Here is a 27276-nt window from a genome sequence, read left to right as displayed (position 1 = left end):
GGTGTTAGACTGCTTATAATGGAAGTAAATGGAGTTTTCGCTGCAACGTCTGATTCTTTTCCTTGAAACATTTATATGAATGTGATAATTGCTATGATATTTGGTACAGTGGTCGCGAAGATATTAACGAACATTCTAGACAGTGGACTACGTCCTGTTATCGTCATACTTTCATTAATAATACGGGAGAAAAAATACGCGTGGAATGTTCTTGGCAACTAAATTTTTGTGTATGAATTAGGTTCATTATTATTATCATCATCATAATTTCTTTTAAAGATATACACACTGAAACATTTGTATTTTTTATATTTACTGTCTCTTTTCTTCCTCTTTAAACTAATCGCGGCGATGATTATAATGATTGCATGAAACGACAAGGGGAACCCCATGAAACTTTAGTGCCATCGACATGAGTGTAAGGCAACTTTCAAACCAGTGGGACAAGCGACACGGGATGTTCACACTGTCACACTAGTGACACACACTTCCAGACTGTAAAATAGCATTCATTGCACATGAGGGTCCAAACAGCAAACGACACGTTCATATGGAGTATTCGCGTGCTACTTGTTACTTCAGTCAGAAAGCTCCTTAAAGGAAGGGTGCTGAGACCAAAGTGACGCGCTACAGGGGGAGTTCCCAACTAAGTGACAAGCGACATGGTGCCTTCAGTCTATTAGCAAGTGTTGCTTGTGAACAACAGATAGCCGATACGATAAACAGCACATTACAACAACAGATCTAGGCGACACGATAAGCCACACGTGTCGCTTGTGCGTCGCTCAAACTGGGCCATTTCCTCAATAGCTTGCAACATGTTGCCATGGTTTGTTGTTCGCGCATACGCGATGCAATGAGTGTCTTGCTTTAGTGAGATTGCGCACCAAAGCGACAAGCGGCACGCGCCACTTATCGCTTGAGGATTTCACCAACCGAACGCTGGCCTGTGCTTCCCGTCATGCCTCTACGATGTGAAATGTTGCTCTTGATTGGCTCCTTTCCAAGCAACATGTGTCACTTCGGTATGAAAGTTGCCTTGGACCGAATGACCCGTGTCGCTTTGGTGTGAAATCCTCGTATCGTTTGTCGCGTGTCGCTTTGGTGTAAAATCTCCTTGAGGAAACGGTGCAGTCAGAGCTTTTGTCCCTACGGTTCGAAAGGCTGCATTGATTTCAGACTGCTCGCTTTCAAGCGACATTTGTGATTTGTCGCCTCGGTATGAAATATCTCTCAGGATACTATTTATATTCTAATAACATAGAAAAATAAACTCTAATACACAGTCCAAGACCTGACGTCCGGAATCACATTGCAATGTTTCTTGTTACGCATGCTTTTATTAATTTTATTTTACTTTTCTTTCCAAATTAATGCCATTTCGTGACTGCAAATCACTCTACAAATATAACTGTTTCCATCAATTCACTTACCGCCTTTCTAGAGAAACAAATCTACACAATATATTCCAAAAACTAACTAAGCCGCATTACTTTCATAACAAAATTAGCACCTGGGTCGATCGCACTGCCATCTACTTGTCATCGTCTCGGGGAACCAGTTTCTTGGGTCGTTTTCCACACTACGTTATTCAAGGCACTGTACTCTGTCTCGTAAAGTGGGAGGATGGCGCCCCGCCACATTTCTCTCAAAGTTCCGTATTCACCCGCACGGTGGCGTGCAAACTTTGCAATTGTCGCGGAAGAATGAATACAGAACAGACTAACAAACGATCTACAGGGTGGTCCATATGTCTTGTTACCCCATCGAATCAATATCTTGTTATCTCTAATTCAGTGTTTCTTTTGAAGAGATGGCTGACACAAGCTCCTACAATGTAGAAGAGCGCCTTGTCAGTGTTTGGGCCCATGAACGTCCACATACCAGCAAGACCATGGAGGATGTGCGACGAGATTTCACAAGACTATTCCAAAAAAATGCACCACCAAAAGTGACAATACTGCGTTGGGAAAAAAAACTTTTTATGTTGGGATGTATCAAAGACAAACCGAGGCCTGGCACCAACCAAAAGACAGAACACATGTGCTGGAGAGGAGGCATCTGTGCTTCGGTCACCACAGAAGTCACTGCGCAAACGGTCTGCTGAGCTTGGAATCCCGAAAACAACAATGTTACAACACACGAAGAAGGATCTTCGATTGAAATCCTTTAAACCAGCAACCGTCAACGAGCTCAGTGATAATAACATGCGTAGACAACATGCAGCATGTGGAAGAATGTTGGAGGTATTTCAGACACTCCCGCAGCAGGCTGACCTTTTCTTCTCCGATGAATGCGCAATATATCGAAGTGCACGTGCAAGGAAGGTGTATTTCTGGTCCAAGGAAAATCCGCATTATTACGAAGAGCTGGAAAACAACCCCCCACATGTGATGCTCTGGGTCGCTATGTCCGCTAAACACTTGATAGGTCCCTGTTTCTTCGATGGCGTAGTCAATCAACACTCCTATCTCGCCATGTTACGGGCATTTTTTGTTCCACAGCTCCAAAGAATGAATCTCCCGGGACGTTCCTGGTTTCAACAGGATGGAGCACCGCCTCACTATGCCATCGCTGTCTGGGAATATTTAAGTGAAGTGTTTCCCAATAGGTGGATAGGACGCGGATCGGTACATCATCCGGCGCCTCTGGATTGGCCTTCCAGAAGCCCTGATCTCTCGTCTTGTGACAATGTCCTCTGGGGCATTATTAAGGAAAAGGTATCACAACAACGATACCAAAAAACAGAACAATTAAAGGACGCTATTAGGGCAGCCTTTCAGACAACAATCACGAAAAATGTGCTTCGTAAAATCTCACACAGGTCATGTCGCCGTGTCATTTCGTGCCATGAAAATAATGGTCATACTGACCTTTTGGATGCGTGAACAACATCCTGGTTGACGCTGAATCCACACGTCTTACAAATTGTTATATTGATATTATCATAATATAAAATTATGTAAAATTGTTGGTGTCACACGACATGTGGAATGAATGGCTACCTTATACTTCATTATATTATATTGTATTATTATAAAGTTATATTATCAAGTTATGTAAAATTATGGGGGTTACAAGACATATGGACCACCCTGTATAAGCAATTGAATATTTGCAATTCAGACAATGTAAAAGCTAATATATAAATGTTAATGTAATGTTCACTTGTGGTTGCACACGGCAGTGCGGCGTCCGTATCGTCCTTATGACCGGCCGCCCCTGCATGGGGGAGTGGTTATCACAGCGTGCTTACCAGGAGTTCGGGTTTGAACCCCGAACTGGGCATGGGTGTTCTTTGTGTTTGTCCCTTCATTGCTTTTATTGTATCATCTTCGAAATTAACCAACTGACAAGAAAGCGACGCTAAGTAACAAAATCATTGATAGCTTGATTTGGTTTATTTTGCTTTGCTTTTCCGCCACTTTTGGCTATTCGGAAAGATGATACGATAAAATTGAAGACACACAGACACCCATGGCTAAGCAGCAGAGATTCGAACCCAGGATCTCTGGCTTAGTAGTGAAATCAAATGTTTTTATTTTCGAAAGGGGAGTCAGAGTTAAGTGTACTTTATTTTATAGCACTCATTCATCATTTTGCAATCTTTTCCTGTTTTTGAAGTTTTTTAGGAATACTTTTCCCTAAAGGGGGTGGGGTATGATTCACACCAACCCCACTTGGTCATGCCACTGATTGCTACCCCAAGTGTCGACGTGACTGGTTAATTGCTCCTAGTATAGTCACTATTTTGTTTGGGGTTCACCAGCGATAAAATGAAATCCTATCTTGCCAGTGCTGGTGAGAAATCAAAGCCAATGAGAGGAGACTTATCATCCCTGCAGACTCCAAATTGGAATTTTAATGGCGAGGACTTTCTAGTTGGAGTTCCCGTGACAACCAGAAATAGTTTTACTTCAGTGGAGGTGAGCTAATAAATTATCCAGCCTCCAAATTGGAGGTGGCAGATTGCCACCACCATTAATTTAGTTTGTGCAACAATTTTCATTAACAAATATATTGAAGTGAAAATATTCTGATTTATTGGAATTTTTCAGTGTCTGAAATGGAATATGCCAATGAAAATGAACACCCATCAAATTAATTTAATGGTAGTGGCCATAGGAAACTAAAAGATTGCATTGGATTCAGTCGTCAACTATGTAATGTAAACCAAATTTTATGTCTAACAATATTACACAGGCCTCTAGCCAGGCGGGTCCCCCCCCCCTGGCTACTTGGGGTAGCAATCAGTGGCATGCTCAATTGGTGGGGTTGGTGTGGGTCATACCCCTCCCCCCTTTAGGACAGAGTATTCCTAAAAATAGAACGTCAATAACATGAAAAGGTTGCACGTAACCTCCACCTACATTCGAAAATAAAGATTTGATTTGACTACTAAGCCAGAGATCGTGGCTTCGAATCTCGATCGGCTTGACCATGGGTATTCTCGGAGTGTCCCTTCATCAATTATATTGCATCATCTTCGCGATTAGCCAAAAGTGGCGGAGAAGCGAAGTAAATAAACCAAATCAAGCAATCAATCAATGATTTGATTTCATTTTTGTTACTTAGCGTCGCCTTTTTGTCACATTTGGTTAATTGCGAAGATGATACGATAAAATTAAGGAAGGGACAAACACAAAGAACACCCATGCCCAGGTCGGGGTTCGAACCCGGAACTCCTGGTGTCGTAGCATGCTGTGATAACCACTCCCCCATGGTTGGTTGATTTGGTGTTTTAAGTCCACTTTATGCACAAACAAAACAAGGTAACAAAACACACTTTTGTAGTTTCTTCAATAATATTCATTTGGCTTCTTGAGTTCTGAGATAAATTTTTCATTTCAAATTATTTCATTATTCACTACGGAGTACAACACAGGAACAAGAATGCATGCTCATCACAGGTTCGAATCGTGGCCTGGATTGTTCGAGGTCCCGTCATCAATTTAATCACATCATCGCTCATCCTCATTTTGGTGATAACCAAATGTGGCAGAAAAGCGAATTAAAATAAACCAAATCAACAACAATATGAACGTGCGTTCTCTTGCCCAACTAAATTCATCCGTTGGAGGCCAAAATATTAGTATATTTAAATAAAACACTACTAAAATGAGAACGAGAGAGCCTGAGCAAATATTTGTAATTTAATCATTATATATTCCATATTTGAAAAAGTAAAATATTGTTTGCAATAATGTCGGAACATAACACATTCCCATTTCATAAATAATAAAACTACATCCCATAAGGTTCTGTAAATACAGAGAACATAAGTACTGCAGAAAATTTTCTCTTGAGTCCTTTAGAGGATTTACAAAGAATCATGGGAAACCAATGTCCTATAGGAGATAGACTGGGGAACCTGAAACCACGGGCTTTCAACCATTGCAGCGGGTGCGAGGGGACAAGGGAGGTAGAGGCAAAAATCTTCCCTTTTCCTTCGGGCGACCATTTCTACCTGGAACTGGCATGGCTGAAGAAGAGCGAGCTAGGCCAGTTTTGCTCGCGGATCACACGGAGGGACGAGAAGCGCATGAAAAGAAAGTGTTGCACAGAACTGTGGCTTTAACAAGACAATAAATATTGTGATTTGAAAATAATTATAGATGTGAGATTGATTAATCTATCTCTGCTAGACTAGCTACTACTCAGTGCAAGTCACTGGTAGAGGGCCCTTTGGAAATATTTTGCAGGGTGACCAAAGATTCGGCACTGCATCTAATCTTTCTTCTCGCACTGTTGAGAAAAATATTCAATACAATCTAACCACCCACCCCTAAACATGGGTAGCGAGCCTTGAACATGGGTAGAATGTATACCACTGCATGTCTTATATGCTATAAGCTCATTGTCATACTGATAGCTTTCTCAAGCATCTTGTGCGCATTTAAAAGCAGTCTCTTCCTGCGTATTCTGTGGTTTGCAGCAGCCAGTGTGTGGTACTGATCACATGACCACTATGGACATGGATGTTATGGGGGAGGGGGGGCTCATTACACCAGGTAATGAACAATGGAACAACTTAATATGCATTTCAATAATACTAAACTTGTATGCTAAGTTTTACTGTTGCTGATAACCATACTGCACATGCAAGAACATTTAACAAATAACTAATCATATCTAAGATCAGTGGCGGTGATTGGGTTCCAAAATTAGAGGGGGGGGGCAAGAACAGTTTTCTTTCCCTTGGTACATGTGGATTAACATAGTGTGGGGGCAAAAAAGGGGGAGGGGGGCAATTGCCCATGCACCCCAAATCTCCTCCACTGTCTAAGATTAAAACAAATTGAAGTTTACAGCTTGTGTATCTAATCTTTTCTCCTTGCAGTTTACAAGATGCCAATAGATTTCTATTACCTGCCTGGAAGTGCCCCCTGCCGAGCTGTACTCCTGACAGCCAAGGCTGTAAATGTGGATCTCAATCTAAAGATGACCCAGCTAATGCAAGGCGAACACCTCACACCAGAGTTCATCAAGGTAAGCCATGCATTTAACAATATCTGAATTTTAAATTCCAGCAGTGAATAAAGGTGAATGTATAGGTGTTTAGAGCCATTTGCGATTAATTCACAACACATGTGGTGGTGCAGTTTCTTGTACACGGTAAGAACATATAACTGCCACCTTAACACCTTCATTGTTACAGGGATAAGGGAATGGAATAAACTGCCTGCACCAATGATTAACATTATTTGCCATCATAGTTTTAAGGATAAACTAAAGAACCTACTATTGTGCCAACAACTACATTGACCAACATCCCAAATTTTGACTGACACCCGCAGAAAAGTGGTAGGGGGTTGTAAGTATGGATTTTTATATGAACAATATTATGACAATACTTCAACATAAAGGAACCATTTGTAGCTCTACAAGAAGCATAGTCAATGGACCTTTCAATCAACTGAAAACCAAGGTGTTCAGGATGGAGGGTGGAATGTGCAGCATGGGCATTTCCTGGAAACACCAGCTCTCTTGATAAAGGCTTCGGTCAGCTCTAGGGAAGGGAAACTGCCATCTGGAAAATGTCAAATTGACCTCTTGTAACGAGTGCACTCACAGTCCCCGAAATGACTTGTACAGGAAACCGGTCGTGACTCTTACGGTCCAGGTTTTCAAGTTCGGTACTGAGACGGTAGTTTATTGTCGTGCTATTGCGAGGCAGAGATAAATACCTTGAAATGTTGCACTGTTTTGTTTACCTTGGATATGTAGATTCGAACAATCATAACACACTAATAGCATAATATCAGATACCTGAAAAACGTCAAATAACACTGACGAACTGTAAAAAGTGAATATATATTGTAACAAAAAAAAATATTGCAAACTATTTACATAGCCTCCTCAAACTCTCATTCATTCACTCTTTTTCACACCTCTGAGGTATTTTTACATGTGAAGTATAGATACAAATCATGGATCTCATTAACATATCATTCCTTTTTAGTTTTAAACCTTTGTCAATATAGGGCATTTGTCTGCCAGCTCCTGTGCTCTTAAATTAAGTGCCAGCCCTCGGAAAGCAGTTAACTAAGACAATTGGGTCAGCGTGGTTAAATCTTTTGTTCGAATGAACGTATGCATCCAGTCGTAAGCACGACATTTAACAAGTTTCTCGGACGGGGGTAATACACATCAGCCTCTCTCGTCCAATGAGAACTACTACACCATTACATAGTGATGCAACACTTAATCAGCTCCAGCTGCCGGAATACACAAATCAATCGTCGGCGCAAGCAAAAATTACATTAATAACCACCATGCAACAAATAATACTACTTCACGTGCACGACCTTGCAATAAAAATTAAGCTTTCCACAATTAAGACTCATCAGTCAAGTATTGACAAGTTAAATGGTGCAACGGGGTGGTCGGTTACACAAAAAATGGAGCACAGTTTGACAATTTATATTCAATAATAAAGTAATGAAATGGAGCTTCTAACCCTCGATGCAGACAATTAAATTAGAACATCTGAACCTGCAATGACCCTTTTTTATAACAATACCAAAAAATTAAGACACGGAAGTTAGGTTCGGGGTCCCTGAGTCACTTTGCAAATAAGTGAGACTTCAGCGTTAACAGTACGGTGTTGATACTAACAATGCACGTTTACATGGACATAGACCCTCTGAAGAATACTGTACTGGACTCTGCTACATTGCGTGGTCATTCATCTCTCCTGGATGAGGGACTTGCACACGGTTCCTTTGTGGCGAAATTGTTCTAAAGAGGTCGATCGCGACGAAGAATGATTGTGACGATCTGGTGTACTTGCACCTCCTCAGTACTTCGGGCATTCCTCTTGTCACTAGCATCGGGTGTACGTGGTCACGTGCCGGTCCAGAATCTATCTAGTGTCGGGCATCAATTGGATGCCGATCTGCAATCCTCTCTCTCTCTCTCTCGGTCTCTCTCTATGAAGTCCGGGTAAAAACTGTCTGGAATCGTAGTACTGCATATTTATAAGATTCAAATTCGTCTGTTGAAAAGCACGCTAAAGTGGCTTGGCTTCGGTTTCCGAGGAGATGGAAATGACCTCTGTCCATTGTCTTGAAACGCGGTCACCCGCGCGTCCTCGATCCTTGCAGGCTTGGGCTCCAGCTGATTTTCCTGGTCATCCGTGAAGAATGGGTTCGCCCACCAGCTGTGACTTCTAGCCCGGTCTCGACGAAAAAAATCCTTCCTTTTCTCAGTTGGTGTAAATATGTCATCTTCTAAGCAATGACTGTCACTCAGGAAAAAACCAGTCTCCCAACTCCAGACGTCTGGCTCGGATACAAATTTATCCACAAAATAAATCAGACCTCACACTTTTATATTTGAACATAAAATGAATCGATAAACAAAAAATAATTTATATGGAACTGAGTTTCACATGTCACTGGATACCGTGACACTCTTGCCCTCCTTCCACGGAGCACATACTGCACACAGTGTTGACAGTTCAGCATTTGAAGACCTAAATAAATATTTCTTAAATACATTACACATTTGTAAATTAACCCCCTTCCCCCCACGAGTCAATGAAAGTTAAATTTCGTTGAAATTTCCTTTAGATTCTTTCGTGTGAAAAATATATGATAAAAGTAAGGGAAGATATTCAAAGATACAGGTTTGACTTCTTGTAGTGAATTGTTACTGTGGTTGGCAACACTTTTCTGTAAGTTTGGCGAGATGGATGATTTTGGAGTGGTAAAGAGAACAGTAAAATGCATTAGGTCAGTCTCAGTGTAGAATCTCAGTTCATGTTGGCGTTCTGCTTAGTGTAACAATGTCTGAAACTTGACTGCAAAATTGGGTGCAGACAGAACATAGAGAAAATGAAACCAGACAAAGAAACAAAAAGTGGTGAGTATAAAAGCAGTGACACTATATGTAGATAACAATTACTTTCAACTGATATAAGTACCAGTATAAAATTTACTGACAAAGTATTAGATATGAGACTGCAGGTATTTCATGGGGAACCTAAGTGATTCATTCACGTTTATAGTTGATGTATGTGACCCATTTTTGTGGCTCTAAAAGGGTTCTTACCTTTGTAAAAGAAATTAATTATGTTAGAGTTGTAAAGGGGGGGGGGTTGCATGGGGGTTTTGCAAGTTGTCATATTTCCAGTTATTGAAGGTTGTTCCTAAATTTGTAGATGCAATTAAAATGAAAAAAAATAACAGAAAGAGAAGAAAAAGATACTGAAATCAAAATGGGAAAAGTGGAAGAAAAGGGAATTATGAACAAAAGTAAAAGTTAATCTAAATTTCATGTAACTTGAAGGATTGGGCATCCACACCAGGGCGCTAAGGACAAATGGGCTGCTAAACATGCAAAACAGATAAAAATAGCATTAAAGTCGGTGACCTGTGAAATTACTGGCACCCTATTAAATTAGTTATTGTCAGTTTGCAAAGATAGATTTAGTAAAATTTGTCTTCCTCTTTTTATCTGGTCTGTTCCCCGACATAATGACATATTTTTTTTTTTCCAACTTTTCAGAAAAAGCAAGGGAAGTATAAGGAATTAAACATAAAAAAAATAAATATTTACATTAAGTCCCAAATTTATATCTGACCATAGGCGCACCAGTGGGGGCAAGATGTCTCTTACCACTGCCTGCTGGAAAACTTGGAGAGAATAATGCTCTTCATGTTGGAAACTGAAATAAATGCTATTCAATTATAAATAAATGAAAATAAAGAATTACCTCAAATTAGAAGTGAAAATTCCTTACCTTCCATTTGCAGCTAACAGGCCATGCATTTATTTCAGTTTGTGAATCATTGTTTAAACACAGATTGGAAAACACCAGCAGAATTTGGAACTCACTCACAACACAGAACTATTAAAATTATATTATATATGCATATTTTCTAACTGAAGCTAGAACAGGAGGGGGCAGGGGGCATGTGCTGAGGTAGAGGAGACGCAGACTAGCAAAGCAAGATTGTAAAGAGTAACCATCATGGGATACTGTGAAATGAAAGTATTGTTGCTATATTTAATTAATAATATGCATTATCAGTTTGCAAAGAAATAGTTCTAAAAATTTTCTTGCTCGCTTCACTCGTAGTTTCATCATTTGTCATATATCTGTACTTATTACTACTACTGACAGGCAAGAGCACGCAATGCATGCTCACCGATATTTCGTTGATGAATTGGGCAACCCCCCCAAGGTAATTTGAGTTACACCTGCGACAAGAACCATACAAATTCAGTAAAACAATATTGCGCAAGTGTTCCTAATGTCACTATAACTAGCTTTCAATGTTTTTCAATGTCATCTCTTGTGTTTTGTCTAATGATTGATTAAATCAAGTACTGAACATTATTGGAAAGCAATACTTGAAACTGACTGAAATGTTAACATTATCACAAATCTATTTTCAATCTTTTCCAGCATTTGATATATTTTTTCTTCTGATATGTTATGTGAAGGGAGGAGGAGGGTTAATCTCTGGAAACATCTGAGCAAATTGAATTGGAGCGAACATTTTTAAAAACTGTCCAAAATATGCCCTTAACATCTCCACTTACACCCCAATATTTTCAACCCCCCCCCCCCAAATGGAAAAATCCTGGATGAACCCCTGCCTACATCTTAATTGCACCTGCACTTACACATCATATGACACATACATATCACTCCCCCCCCCAATACCACCACAATGCACTATTAATGACTTATTACTTAATCTTTACTCCACAGTATACGTACTAATCAATTCAATGTATTATTTTATCATGGTATAATCTTTATCATGATCATTGTTTTTTGTTTTTATTGATTTATTGTATCTGACAAGGGTTGGTTCTAAGAATGGCCAATAAGGCTGAAACCTAACCTGATTAAGGGGAGGAGTGACAATTTCACACTAGTTGTACATCTATTTCAATATTGTCAGAATGGGCACTGCTATTAAAGAAAACCCCAACAGAATTTGAGAGTATGGATTTCTCCCAATGTTGCAGTGGAAGAATTTTTTAAAGTTATTATACGATGTGTAAAATATATGATGAATAAGTGTTACAGAATCTCATATTCCTTACAGAGAATAAACTTCAACTTAAATTTAAGACTAATCAGATGGGAGTTTCAACTTTCAAAAGCCTTATTCAACGTATCTTTTTCTGTTTGTGTACTTTTCTACGGTACTGGATGTTTGATATTCCTGAGAGAACAAATAAAAATAATGCTCCCATAAGGGCAATGTGCCAAACCTGATGTGCATAGAGCTAAATTTCACCTTAAATGGAGTTAAAACTGATTTCAAGGAGCTAGATTTTCGAAGGCTCAATAAAGCGAGTCCTAGGGTAATGTTAGGTGTAAAAAGAGGACAGGTGGTGCTGCTATTATAGTTAACTTTGAAGTAAGGACAATTTATTCTTAGTTTTCAGTCTAGAACTGGCGGCAACAACCACCTCAATTCACTGTAGTCGTATGAAATCGAAAATAAAGTATTCCCAGATAACAATATTGTAATTTTCATGCCAGCCTCGGTGCTATAAAAAAAGCTAGCTGGGTAGGTAAGCAGAGGTGCGATGCAGCAAATATAACTATTGCATCACATGCAAAATGTATATTTGACAAAAGTTGGTCTATGTGGGCCGGAGCCAGTGATGACACCATAGTGGGATACGGGTACAGGCACCCCAGTACACAAAGAGCCAGACCTGGCTCCAAAAGAGCTGAGTTGGCAACAGTGCTTGCAGCAGCCGCAGAGAGCCTAGCAGAAATCCTTCCTCATGCCCTTGAATCTTTAAAGACCATTCTCTTCTGTGAGCGAACTTTTAAAGTAGATGCAAAATAAAAGAATGAAGGTAATGAACTTGGAACTGGAGTTTTTCTTCACAACACTTGTAAAAAAAAAAAAAAAATGCCATGTGACATTTTCGTGGGGTCTATTTACCTTACAAATTATGCAAAATTCGATTTTTTTTTATTTTGCACTAGTTTTGTGTAAAATAACTGAATTTTGAGATATATCAGCCTGCAAGTAAATATTCTGATATAATTCTTGAATTATTACACAATTTTGCCAAATTGATGCAGAATTAGTGGAATAATTATAAATAAATATTACTCAAATATTTTGAACAAATTTTAATTACAATTTTCAAGCATCAAGTGATATTGGCACAGCCCTAGAAAAAAATGCAGAAATTATAATCATTTAGATGATTAAGGGATGTCTAAAACAAATTGAGTTAACATCAATGTTTGAACACACATTTTGATTAGTGTTGGGATGTTTGTGTATATTGTGTAGTCTGGTTTGTGGTAATTGACAAGACTCTTCTCATTTTTATTTTGTTTCCCAATAAAACTGGGAAATTTACTCTGTACATTTTATGCTGGTATGATAACTTTTCATTTCCTCTTTTTTTCCATTTAGATCAATCCGCAACACACAATTCCAACAATTGTTGATGATGGTTATTCATTGTGGGACAGGTAAGAAATTGTTCTTTGATACATATCAAATGTTTGTTTTAATATTTTTGAAATCATACTGAACTTAAGTCTGATACCATGCAGATATTAATGGCATGTCTGAAATTTTCTGGAGTGCATTCTTTCTTGGTAAAGCGGACACGATCAAAGCCCAGACTTGCATCTCCAGATGTGGGAGTTTCGAAGTACAAAAAGCAGTGTTGCCATATAGCCTACCTGATTTTTGCTAAATCTAAATGACACCTACTGACAACATGCAAAATTTGCTCACAGTTCAGGGAGACTTTAGGAACAGAGAATTGAAGACAGTATCATATTCTGAAAATTTGATCTGTTTTATGCATTAGTGAAAATAACTGCTGAAGATTATAATTTTATTTAAGACTATGCTGATCAGAATTTGATGTAAATTGCGTTTAATTCTGCAAAGTAGTTATGGCAGTAATTTTTATTCACAAAGATTGTAAGGGGAAAAAAATTGCAGTCACTTGGGCACAAAGACATACATTGAATTGAGAAAGTATCAACAGTGTCAATCAACTGTTCAACCCTATAGTGTTCAGCTTTATGTGAAAAGTTGTGTACATTTCCATGCATTTTAAGCTTTCATGTTGGTACTCTGGTTAGTGTATAACACCTTTTCATTATTTTGCAGCCATGCAATTTGTGCATATTTGGCAAATCAATACAGCAAGGATGACTCCCTCTACCCAAAGGATCCAAAAAGCAGGGGAATTGTTGACCAAAGATTATACTTCAATATTGGAACACTGTACCTAAGATATTCAGAAGCTTATGTAAGTTATTCTATCAATTTAAACATCTTAAACTTGCAATTTGTCACATATTTTGCATAAGTTTTTTTTCATTCTGTATTCTCTTGGCATTTCCTGAAGACACTGGATTTGTCACATTATGTATAAGGGTTGCCCAAATTAAAGTGAGACTCTTGTTTGTTTTCTGTAATGATTTATTGGTTGGAATATATGAACATTAAGGAAGTAAGTGATCCATGGGTGTCATATCCTCTACACCTAGTCACCTTGTCTGTTCAAGCAAGTGTCCAACATGTCACAAGGGTATGGATACCCTGAGCGAAGAACGTCTGGTTGACTGCATAACCAATCTTCAATGGCATGACTGACCTTGGCATCGTTGGCGAACCGATGGCACTTCGTTTTTTTTAGTGGCCCAAAGATGTGGTACTCGCAGGGCAAGAGATCAGGGCTGTAGGGAGGATGGTCAAGGACTTTCCAAGGGAAACACCACAGCAGATCATGGCACACCTGTACAATGTGTTGTGTGGGTTGCCTAACTCTGAGCGAACTAAATAGCAAGAAACACAGGCAAAGTCATGCAGGGAGTGAGTATTTTAGGACATGTCCAATTTTATTTCAGTTTCGTTACATACGCCACCTACCAGAGCAAACACAAAGCTCTGCGTAGTTAAGCTATGATGCTACGACAAAGTGTTTCATTTGGGCAACCCTTATACATGCGGAACAGTTTCATGTGAGGGATTTTAAAATGGGGGAAACTTATCCCATGCCAGGGTTTCTCATTTAGTCGCCCATATCAAATTTTCTCAAGAAGATAGTTGAACTGTTCATACATAAATATCAAACAAATGTTAATCTTCTAAGGTTCTTACCAATTCTTAATGCATGTGCTGTAGTTTCCTCCTGTGTGAAGTGTCAGTTCTTTAAGTATCTAGCAACGTTAAGTGGTGCTTTTTATTGTCTATGGCTAGGTCATTCTCCTTGTCACACTACTGAAGAGTTATAATCAGTGAGCATTACAGGAACTTTCTGTAGAATAAACTTTGTCCAGTTATTTGTCTGAAGCTACTAAAACTTCTGGCGAGATCAGATTGTGCTGCACCCCATCTTAAGGTGGTATGCTGCAAATTCAGAGGGGGAACTGTTTGAATGGTGGCATCAGTGCTACAGCACCCCCATAGTATTTTGCATGCAAGAGACTTGTTTCTCGTAAGCCATAAGATCGTCTATGGGGACATTGCTTAAAGACTTATCAGCATAGGGCAGGCCATAGCCTGGGTCCCTCAGTCTTGTATGGAGAAACTATTCTGCTGACATGAGGAAATTGCCAGAAATTTGGCAACATGTTCTATACTCGGCTGGAGACTATTGTGAAGGAATGCAGTAAGTTCGACCTCAGCAATAATGTAAGTACAGTTAATGAGCAGGGGTAGAAAAATATAGGGTGCCCAGTTGTCATGGTACCTCAAAGTTTCCACCTGGCACATGCTTTTTCAAACTAGTACAGTATGTTTTCTGTATCACATGTATAATTAAATCACAATAATAAATATTCTGTTATAATTTTTTGAATTTGCTAGCCAATTTTAAAATCTGCGGAAAATGGTTGGTTAGCCATATATTAGAATGTATTACATATTTATTACATACTGGTAGAGCCTTCCTTGGAAGGTCACTCTCGTGCAAGAATTAATTACTTTAATCCAATCTTGTACTAATTAATAAATTGTTTTTTTTAAACTCACATTTCAAAATCTGTAGCTTTATTTTAGTTGGATTCATGGCTTTCTTAGCCCTCATTTGCAAAAGATAAAAAAAGAATGCTGGCTCCAGAGAAAAAGAACATGGTCATACAGGCTAGCTCCGCCCCCCCCCCCCTCCCAAGCTGCTTGAAAGTCTAACAAAAGGCAGGTGGGGACCAAGCTGTTCAGGGTTCAATGCCCAGCCATACCTGCATGGTCCACATAAATAGGAAATACTATTGAAATGATGGAAAAAGAGGGGGTTGTAAGTGAAATTATATCTGAATTCTGATCGTTGAACTGTAATTATGTGGATATGTATTTACATGAAGATTCACTACATGTGTCTGCGAGAGTGTCAAGTCCACCACTTTCTTTTGATTTTGGTCACACTTACTCTAATATGCTGTCCACTAATGCATCCATTGTAGTCAGTCAGGGAACCTGGTCGTCTTAAGTGTCCATGATGTCTGTCACAGTGGGGAAAGCTTCTTCACTGGCCCTATGACACAATCTGCTGCTTCTGGGGGTGTCGCTCACTGCATCATGGACGATGTGCAAACACACTTTCTTCACCTAACTTATGAACACTGACTAGTTACATATACTTTTATATGTAAAAAGAGGCATGTTTATCTCTTTAACAAAAACTATCCCTTTAATCATAACTCAAATGTTAAATGCAGTACTATGAGCACTGACTGACATGGACCCCCCTCTTTACAAGACTTTTCGGCATAACTTCTCAACACTGACTGAATTATTCACTGCCTGCCAAAATTCATAGTTTGGTTTGGAATTTGAAAAAGTTCAGTTCCTATTGGCTGATGTGACAGGAGGTAGGTGCGGGAGAATGGAAAATTTTGAGGCCTTAGAAGGACAATGGACTAGGGGTTTCTGCGAGAGAAAGTGGGCAAATATAGCCAGCAATCTCCTTTTGTGGGCTCTCAAACGAGGGCAAGACAAATGACCTTCGCTTAGCTTCACTGGAGCTGACTGGGACTTGGGAGTGCTCATTAATAATAATGTAAAAGAAAATAATATTGATAAGTCACCGTACAGGAGTATGGGTACAAGGGTCTGCCTCCTGAATTATTTTAAATTTTGTCTACCCCCGCTTATGGGCATGTAATCACTTTCATGAAACCACTGTTGCCATTTGTCACTGGACACCCCATACCAGTACGTTAATCCGGTCGCTGCACCACATCAGTATCGTGTAGAGCCACCTTTCACCGCAATTACATCCGCAACCCTTCGAAGAAGACTTTCCACCAATTTTCGATAAGTGTCGATGGGAATCTTGCCCCATTCCTTCAAAGCAACAAACAGCTCAGTGGTGTTTTTTTGGGCATAATGGCCTGGCTCTCAAACGGCACTCCAACTTGTCCCAAAGGTGTTCAATGGGGTTGATATCTGGACTTTGGGCTGGCCAATCAAGTTTTTGCACACCCATGTCCTCGAACCACGTGTTGATAATGCCTGCTGTATGACATGGAGCATTGTCGTGCTGAAGCAGGTATGGGCCAATACAGAATTCTTCCCACAATGTCGGTAGCGCAGAATTGTCCAGAACTTTTTGGTATACATTGGCATTCATGTTTCCCCGAACTAAAACAAGAGGACCAAGACCAAAAAATGAAAAGCAGGACCACACCATGCTACCTCCACAGATTTCACTGTGGGTACGATAGTCCTGTAAACAGAGTTCACTGGGCATACGACACACACGCACACGTTCATCAGACCGCCACATCTGGTAGCACAATTAATCACTCCATAGGATGGATTTCCATTGGTTGAGACCAATAGTGGCATTCCTTGCACCACTGTAACAGATGGGTCGCATTGTGGGCTGTGATATGCAGCTTGTGAACTGCTGCGTGACCATGAAAACAGTGACTCTCCCGGCGGACAGTATGATTACTTGCAGCACTACTGGAAGCTGATCAAAACTCCTGTGCCACCATCTGTAAAGACTCCTTCCAGTTTGACTTCACCACAAGTTTCAAGCATCTATGGTCACGATCTGTTAATATTTTTGGTTTACTTGGTCTGGGTCGGCATGTCATGGCCGCCCTCTCGCTTCCACTTCACGATAACATCACTCACTGTTGACTGGGGTATCTGAAATTTGTTTGAAATCTTGTGGGTCGAATGCCCAAACCTGTGGGGTCCAATGATCATCACTCTTTCAGACTCGCTCAGTTTGAGTAGTCTGTCCATATAGACTGCTGTAGCTGGTATGAATGTATTCTCAACCGGCAACGCCTTTTATAGGTTGTATGATGTGTACAGATGATCCTGAGCACTTTTTGAGGGCTGTCCGGTGACGAATGGCAACATAGTGTATCTTTGTATCTTACTATTGCTACGTCGAGGTAACTTTTTCCGCTATGTAAAAAATAAAAATATAATTTTTTAATACGTATAAAATGTATTTGGGAATTATTGTGTTTTTAATATTCTAATCTCTTCTAGTATCCATTCATGTTTGCTGATGCAAAGACTGTAGAGGAAGCAAAGTTGGAGAAGTTGGATGAGGCTTTTAATTTCCTGAACACCTTCATCGGAAACAACCAGTATGCAGCTGGGGAGAAACTCACAATAGCAGATCTGGCTCTCGTTGCTTCAGTTTCTACTGCAGATGTAAGTATAACTAGATTACAGGGTAGCTCCTCATCGGGAATTAAGTGTGAATTATTGGCTCTGGAAATTGTGTAAATTCTGCTGCTTTTAATTTTTCTCAGATGTGAAAAATTCATAAACTTTATTAATCCAAAATCCCACTGAATTTACACATATTGATGAATGCCCTTTATTTTTATAGAGGATGGACAAAGAAAGTTGTGTTGAAAAACAGTTTGCTTTGTAACAAACTAAAGATTATTACTAGATATCTTAAATTTGATTTTTTTCTATTAACAATTTTTGTAGATTAGTAGAGGCACATATTTTTGGTAAATAAAAAAGCAAAATTTCGGTACAAAAACTGAGTCAATTTCAGGTTCAAAAGCGGTAAATAAAATAAAATATCGGTGTTATAGCGGTGAAAAAATGGATGAAAAGTGGTATATAAAAAGACATGTTGGTTTTAAAATTGTGAATATAATCCTAAATTTGATTAAAAACTACACTTATTCCACAGAATTAACATTTCACTTCTAATATCACATTGATGTAGTTATCATAGCATTGAGTTTATTTCTGTGTAAAGGAGTCCAATTTTGCTTCTCCAATATTAACAGCAGAATTAATCAATGTTCCGGGAATTGCATAACTCTCAGGATAATTCAGACCTCAGAAGGTGTTGCGTCGGTGAATAAACCCTGAATTTCGTGTTTAAGAGTTAATTTCGCTTTTTGCAATTCATTTCGCATTATTTCGTGACAAAATATGGTCACAAAATGCATCTCACATCTTTCAAAAACATGAAAAATTAACACTACAATGTGTTTTTCAAATTTCGTTTTTTCGTCAAAAACAAAATATGCATGCCCCTATAGATTAGTATAGGTTGAGGCAGTCAAATGGGAAGACTTAAGAAATTTACAAAAATAGAGCAAATATAAGTTATTTTCTGAACATGAATGTACTGTACAAGAGTGGAAATTACTAGTGTACCTGAAAAATGTTCATTTTTTTTGTCAGTAAGATGGCATCCTTGGTGTTGTACATATTGCTGTAAAGGTGGATTACAAAAACTCATATGGTTTTGTTGATCAATGTGCTTTCCGTAGAGTTTGTTACCCGTGTGCTCCTTGGTTCCAGCAAGATGGTGAAACTAACCATACTGCCAGTGTCTCTATGGATGTGCTTGCTTGCATTTCCTGGTCTTCTCATCAGCACATTCGGCGATATTTCATAGCCTGCCTGTTCACCCAATTTGGCAGCTCCAGACTTTTTTCTTTGGGCTCTCTCTAATCAGTTACCTCAAATCCAAATTATTCAATGACAACCCTCCAAGAACCAGGGTTTGAAGGAGCAAATTCAGCAAGAGATCCACAACATTCCGTTGGAGATGCTATGCAACGTCATGTATAGATTTACTCGGAGAATGTGTGCAAAACCAAGGATGCCATCTTACTGACACCATATTCAAAAAATTAACATTTTTTCAGGTACACTAGTGATTCAACTCTTGTACAGTACATTCATGTTCAAAACATAATATTTGCTCTATGTTTTGTGATTTTTTTTAATCTTCCCATTTGACTGCCTCACCCTATATATCCTGTAAATTTTGTGACTTGTGTTTCTAGATGTATTTGTAGTCTGAATATGTGAAATGGCAAATGTAAACTCTGCACATAAGTGTGTGTGTGTGATATATATATATATATATATATATATATATATATATATATATATATAAATAAATACACACACAGTGTTCAATTAAGTTAAATTAGAATATTTGGATACATTGAATCGCAGACTCTTTATATTAACATATGTGGGAGTGGGGGTGCAAGAGGTGGTAATACACAAGGTTGAAATAGAGAACATCAGTTTGTACCCTTGAATTTTTGGAAAGTTCTCCTTGAAAACTGGAAATTATACTTTAATTTTATCCTGGTTCTGGGGTAGCCACTCTGCATGAGCAAAATGTTGTTTTTGCATTAAAATTCTTCATGTTTTATTTTTCTGATGCTCTTGTAAATTACACTAATTGCACAAACTTAATCTTGACCAGTGATAACTGGAGATTGTACTTCCATTTTTCAATGTCTGGCAAAACTGCAGAACTGTCACCTTGCACTAAGTTTAATGTCTCATGAATATTTGCTAAAGACTTGTGACCTACAGGTCATGAGGCATTGAACAGTATGAAGTTTCGATCTGCCTTGCTCTAATGACCAGTTTTTTTTTTAACAAGGAACTCTCAAATTTCTTGTTGATGTAAAGGATGAATTAACATGCACCTTCTGCTTTTGGGGCTTTAGCTTAGTCAGTTTATAACCTATTTGACTTCTCAGGAGATACAAAGGCTTTATTGTAGGACCTAGCCTGTGCGTGGTCTGTCATGTAGAATTTGCTGTTTTACCTAGAGTTATATACTTGGAATAAAACAATTATTAATTTCTCTTTAAAGCTTTATTCAAGCTGGGGTGGTATACATAAGCTTTTAAAACACTGCACCTGATATAGCTTGTAGGTCAAAACCTATTATACCCTGTCCCAGCTATCTCTGGAGTGAGCAAATGAAAACAAGTCTCTGCGCAAGTAGTGACGAAAGACTTCTCCACCAATGAACACGTGATACACATGAGGAACGGGATTGCGTGGAGATGGGGGGAGTGACAGCAGTTCCCAGCCTTCGAGCAGCATCAGATTCGAGCAGAATCTGTCCACCCGATTTCCTTCCCTTCTGACGCTATGCGCAGCCTTGCTCCAGAGATTGCTGGCGCAGGGTATACCTTTTTCAAAGTATAAATCCCTGATCCTTTGGTGATGCAAAGAACTGCACCTTACAGATTTTGGTTTTGAAGTACCCAAATTGGCTTGCATCAAAATCTACTTGGAAGACTTAACTGCTAAGGTACTACTTTCAGCGATCACTGAATCACTAGCCTTATGGCAACCATGAGTGTCCACTCTGAATACAGAAATTTCCCCTTTTATACAGTAAATTTGTTTACATTCATAAAAGATGCCATAGTTGTTTATACATTCACATAGTTACAAGTGTTTTGCAATATTTCACAATTTTCTTGTATTCTGCAAAAAGTAAAAATTCTTTTACATTATTTTTTAGTAAGAAACAGTTGGAAAAACCTTTCCATATATAATAAAATATTTAAAAACAATCTTTTTGAGAAACAGGGTTGGCCGCAAGTGTAACAACTTTTCTCAGATTTTGGCCAGTGTGTGGGGTGGGTGCTTACCCCCCCCCCCCCCCATGTCATGGAACCTAAGATGACTACTGGGAATTTGTCATACTGACATGTCATCCCATAACTGGTTGGATGGTGGCACACTTCTGCTGAGGCATGTAGGGGTGAGGCCAGTTATTAGTAGGTATGCTCTGGCCCTCGCAGGGTGTTGCACTATGGGTAAACACCTGTTAATACTGGTTTTCCACCATATATCAGGGCCTCCCTCAGACCAAGAACTAAAATATTGGTTAAACTTTAAAAAAAAAAATCTGAAGTTAAGTTCTGTGTGAGGAAGACCCTGATAATAGGATGGAAACCTCATGTGTAAAGTGTTAATGTATAATAAAGCTGCCTTGGGCAGCATCTGTTGTTTTTAACATTGAAACAAGGTTTAAGTGTTGCCAGCTCCAAGTTTAATGTGACATTATTTTTTTTTAGGTATGTGGATATGATGTGAGGAAGTACCCCAATGTTGCTAAATGGTACGACAACTGCAAGAAGACCATAGTTGGATATGATGAACTGAACCAGTCAGGAGTTGACATGTTTGGTGGATTGTACAAGGATGCCGTGAAACGCAAATCTGCATGATAATGTATTCATTTTTTTGTGGTAATTATATTGATATGATTTTTCCAAATTGTTGTATTTTCATGAGAATTAAATTGCATATTTTGCATTCTTAATTATTGTATTGCTTAGTGCAAATATTTGTTTCAGTGCTTTCCTGAATCTTATATTTCAATACGTGGAGAGAATTTCTCATAAAGTGACTTGTGCCAAAAATATTCAGTGATTCTGCGGAGAATAATTAGTCTGTTTGGGGGGGGGGGAGGGAGTCAAAAATTGCAATTGCACAGCAGTTTGTTATTTTTGTAATAGTAAACATTACAGGAAAGACAATGTTGGATCACTGTTTAGTCTTTACACACACCCAGTAAAATTATATTGATAACATTTTCTGTAATTGATTCAGTTAATGAAGGCAACAGAATCAGTTTGACTTGAGTCTTCTCCTGAACATCCTAGAATTATTACTCTTGCAGTAGTTATCTACACTAGGAAACCTGTATTTCCCAAATTCACCATGTATATCTAGCTTTTTTGTGGGACTAGTGCAAAAGAGTTTATCCTCTCACCCAGCCCCAGGATGGCAGCTCATTAGTATGTTGCAGACGTTGCGCTAAAGAAAAGTAATTTTCAGTTACAAATGTCCTTGCGTACAAATTGTTAATTCCTTGGATTTGTATATTTTTCATCATGGTACTTGTGAATTTTATTTCATTTTTGTTTAGTCTCTTATCTACCATTTTTAGACTAGACTAATCACGACTAGTTATATGAAATTGATGGACATGCATGCAAAGATTCAAACCTGACCCATGATAACTGTGAAACTTAGTCTACTGTGTGGTAATATGGTACCTTTACAGAAAGAAAAGTATGGTAGTGCACCACATGCGTGTGCTTTGTGTCTGAGCATTCTCAGGTAAGGTAGATAGAAAAAAAAAAAACCTGCATGGGAGGTGGTTTCGTAATTGAAAATCTATACAAACATGCAAAGCTGGCCTCTTCCCAAAAAACTAAATGCAGTTTCTAGAAGCAAGAATGCTAGCATAGGAAAATATCAACACTTGAGAAAAATTAAATCTGCATTCTATATCCTTATTCACTTGACATAAGCACATAGTAATGCATAATGTAATTTTCAACATGGGGGGAAAGTGTTCACGCATGAGTTTACTTCATGCATCCAACAGAAAGTACATTTGAATTACAATGTAGTATTGCTAATCAAATGTGTTTTAGATTTATGTATGTTACTAAAAATTCCTGAAAACTTGGAAAATTCTGGCAACTTTTCTTCAGTATTTTTCCTTCCGTTACTAGAACTATTTCTAGTGTCCAGCAATCTTTGTACTGTTCAATAAAGGTGCAAACATGTAAAACCTAATATTCGATTAACATGAATGCAATGATTTATTATGTTGACTGAAATAATTAGAAGATAATCTAAACTAGGGTTACCAGATGGGTCCTAAAAATGGTCTGGGTGGGTTTTTAGGAGAATTGGGAATGTCTTCTTTGGAGGTATAGACAACTGCTTCTAGATTTGTAACAAAATTTTAAATTTGTAAATAGTTAATATGGTTGGTTTAATTTCAAAGTAAGGAAATACAACACTCTTAGTTGTAAGCACAAATACACTTTTCAACAAAGAATGAATATAGTTTATGCAGTTAATTATGTAACGTTCTCCATTCCAGTGTTTCTTCACCTCTTTTTAGGTACAAATATTCTCAGTAGTTCTGTTCAAAACTCAATTTGTTCTTTTAAAGTTAAGACAGTTTCACAACTGTATTTGTAATACTACTGGCATAGTATTAGAATATTCAGACATTTGCCTGTAATTATAAGTAGTTATACTGAAACTGTGTGAAATTATTTTACAGGGGCGCTTGATCTAAAAGATCACAAAAATACTAGTAAACACAAAACTTGTTTGAAGTGCTGAATCTAACTCTTCCATGAAGAGTGTGTATCAGACATGGTGAGAGAACCATTTGAATCGGCAGTGCCAAACCTAGCATAATTTGTTGGCTTGCACTGCTTAGTTTGTCATATTGTAGCACCAAAACCACAAATTTGTTAAATCTTACTTTGGAGATAAAAGTTCATAGGTCATAATGTTAGTATAGGAGTCGACAAATGGTAGTCAGAAATTGCACTAGGTGCAAGTCAAGGTTTGCACATTTGTGGTTTTGGCATTGGCCCAGTGATAATAGAATTTAGCATTATGAACACTTCCCCTATGCTGAAGGCTGATTCTAAGTGAATTTCAAAGCTAGATAATGGGAGAAAGTGATTAATAATTTGAAAACTTGTCTCTGGAAATATTAGGCCTTAGTTGCCATTATTACAGAATTTTTCCACACCTTGTTGCAGGGCTGGCACCAGTCATTTTGATGGCCTGGGTGGTGTTACTTGCCAACCATTGGAAATTAAACACCTGAATGAATGAAGATGGTAAATTTAATTTTGAGAGATTCTCAGTTTTACAAAATGCACAAAGAGCTAGATTTGTTTTGTGAAGATAGTCTGATGGATGCAAGCAATGCATGTGCAGCTTTGATTTAAACTTCACTATTGCTCTCCACAAAAAGTCAAGGTTGGAACTTCCCCTTGCATGCACACCCCTGGCCCTCAAAGGTTGCCACACTTCTTCTATGATACACCTTGAACACATTGCACATTAATTATTGTATGCAGTTCATTTAGTCTCTGCTGGTGTATTGTGTAAGGATTACTCGTTGCTTATTGACACTGTAGGTGGATGGCGTGACCTTGACTGGACTACTTTCATGAAGTCTGCTTTAGTCATATAATTTGAACAAAGAGCACTAGGTGAGTGTGCTCATGAAATTAAATAAGCAATGGTGGCAATAGATTTTTGGTCAGAACAGGTCTCCTACTGGATAGTGCTTGCAAACTTTCCACGAACAAAATACTTTAGATTTCCTAAAATCTTGCAACTGGTTTCATTATGTTCAAGAAGTTCACTTATTTTCATTAGAATGTACATTTTTATAAAAGCTGTGACAGCCCATGTAGAAGAATTCTTCACTACACTTGATATTGAAGATAATTTTATTTTACTTTATTTCATTAAAAATACAAACCACTGACAAAGGATCTGGAATTTGTCATAATTTAGTTCTGCCCAGTTTTTAGCTACCCTAGGATACACACTAATACAATGTAAGTGTACAGTAAATGGCACTAGGCAAATTATCAAAGTTCATTCACTCGAGCTTTTCAATAAGCAGATATTGGTGGCACAACTTTATTTTGGGGGCCTCATTGTTAAATTTCTAGTTAACATTTTGTTCAGTTTGCCCTTGACTTAAAAAATTCCAGATTCTTTTAGAAATATAGCTGTGATAAAAATACACATCCCAAGTAACCAAAAGTGATTGGGCCAACCGTACTGAAAACTGTTGGCAAAACGTAAGAACATACTGTTGGACAACAGTAATTTTGGCCGTGGTTCCAACATGTGGTTTTTACGTTAAGCCAACGTATGGTTTTATGTTGGACCAACATACTGAAAACTCAAGAATGGATAGTTTTGTGTCCTGGATATATATACATAATTTATTGAGGCCAAATGTAAACAATAGTGCAAATCATTTATGAAAAAAAAGTACAGCACTTTCTCAGTTACATGGTATCAACAAAAATCAATTCCCAAAACCTCTTTCATCCATGGCAGCTGACAAAGTACTGGCGAGTTAAAAATAGCTTGTACTTTCATTAAAAAAATATATTTCAAGCATGTGCTGTGACTGATATATTCGAAAAGAAAGTTGCATGTCATTTACTTTACTCTAGAATTTACAGCATACTCTTGAAAGTTGTTTTAGCGTGAGCAAGTTGCTTCTAAAACTGATTTTGACTCACTTTTCCATTGTTGGGCAAACGTTGGCAACCACCGTTGGTCCAACACAAGACCAACGTGGTGTCAACCTTTCACACTTAAAAACTGATGTTTGCCCAACGGTTGTGGTTACTTGGGATACAGTGAACCTGGAACCTCTGTTTTACATTTTTGAAGGCACCAGTCAAGTAAAAATTGAGGAAAATTGATAACATTTTCTTACATTGGGACCATCACGACAATGTGGGAAATTGTAAAATCCAGATTCCACTGTATAATGCAATATTAACTTTGAAAGAAAATTGGATCCTAACTAATCTTAACTTGGTTTCACTTAAACACTTTTTTGAAGTACTCTTAAACTAGATTTTGAGACATTGCACCGCATGAGAAAAATGCAAAGTGCAACAAATACACAAACATTTACACTTCACTGCAGTCGTGCAATGCAAGAGCACCTGAAAAATTACAAATAGGGTTCCTTTGCGAAGCACATAAGTGATTTGTATTCCTCTTGAAGTCCCAATCAGCCAAAATTGGTACTGGGTTCAATACTTAGTGGAGTCGCATAGTGGTTCGGATCCCACTTTAAACTATTAGCTTATCTGCGTATACAGTTGACTTTGGATGTTTTTGTGGTTCCCAACGCAGCTTCACACCTTAGATCAAAACTTTCCCCAATTTTTTTATTTCTTGAAGCTATCATTTGAAGTGGTTTTGGTTCTTCTTTGTAGTTGTGCAATTCTGTTAAAGATTTCTCAGATGTTTCATGTCGTTATGTACACCAAATGGTAGGCAAATTATCCATTTTTCTTCAGTTCTCTCTTCCACAATGTTATGATCATGAATTGAAATAATGTCATGCTTTGCATGACATAATTTCATTCCTTAAAACCACACAGGATGTAGAATTAAAAAAAATAGCAATGACAATTTACCTACAATTATCTTTGCTGTTGGCTGTACTTATAACACTACATTTACAAAATATAATTTCATAAACTTAAAACAAGAATATGAAAGCAATTACTCAAGTCATTCTAAATCTCACAATAATAATTTACATCACAAGAGATATCAGAGATTGTCAGTCAACCAGTGGGGAAAATATACATGCTTCAGGAACGGCACAAAGAAAAAATGTTTCAGGTTCAAACCTCCAGGTGATACGACACCTAGTTTAAACTGCTAAAGAGTTTCAAACATATTTTGAAAATTAATTATTAATGAGGAGGTTGGGAGTAAAACTAGATAACCACAAAAGTATGGAAGGAAGAAGGAAAAATGTGAAAGTTTCTATATCATATTGTGGCTTAAGCATATATTCCCATATTTTCTTACAAATTAACACCTACTGAATGAACTTTGTTCAGACTCTGAACTCAATTTTGAACCACATATGGGTTATCAAGTTCTACTCAAAGGAAGATGTATTAATAAATAATGACCAAAATGTATTTTACTCAAT

General features: G+C 38.1%; 1 protein-coding gene across 1 annotated transcript in view; it reads left to right on the top strand.

Annotated features, from left to right (window-relative positions):
• Window positions 1–22205, top strand: part of LOC146003828 (uncharacterized) — a 110243-nt gene extending 88038 nt beyond the window's left edge. The window contains exons 7-11 of the mRNA XM_083142253.1: window positions 6341–6489; window positions 12912–12970; window positions 13626–13767; window positions 17973–18140; window positions 21809–22205. Coding sequence (XP_082998379.1) covers window positions 6341–6489; window positions 12912–12970; window positions 13626–13767; window positions 17973–18140; window positions 21809–21961 — 671 coding nt within the window. The 3' untranslated portion in view covers window positions 21962–22205. The remainder of the gene's footprint in view (window positions 1–6340; window positions 6490–12911; window positions 12971–13625; window positions 13768–17972; window positions 18141–21808) is intronic.
• The last annotated feature ends 5071 nt before the right edge of the window (window positions 22206–27276 follow it).

This window comes from Lepisma saccharinum, chromosome 20 (assembly GCF_977018435.1).
Source record: "Lepisma saccharinum chromosome 20, izLepSacc3.1, whole genome shotgun sequence".
Classification (NCBI taxonomy): Eukaryota; Metazoa; Arthropoda; class Insecta; order Zygentoma; family Lepismatidae; genus Lepisma; species Lepisma saccharinum.
The sequence above is the reverse complement of the archived record's forward strand: the minus strand, read 5'-3'. Positions and strand labels throughout refer to the sequence as shown.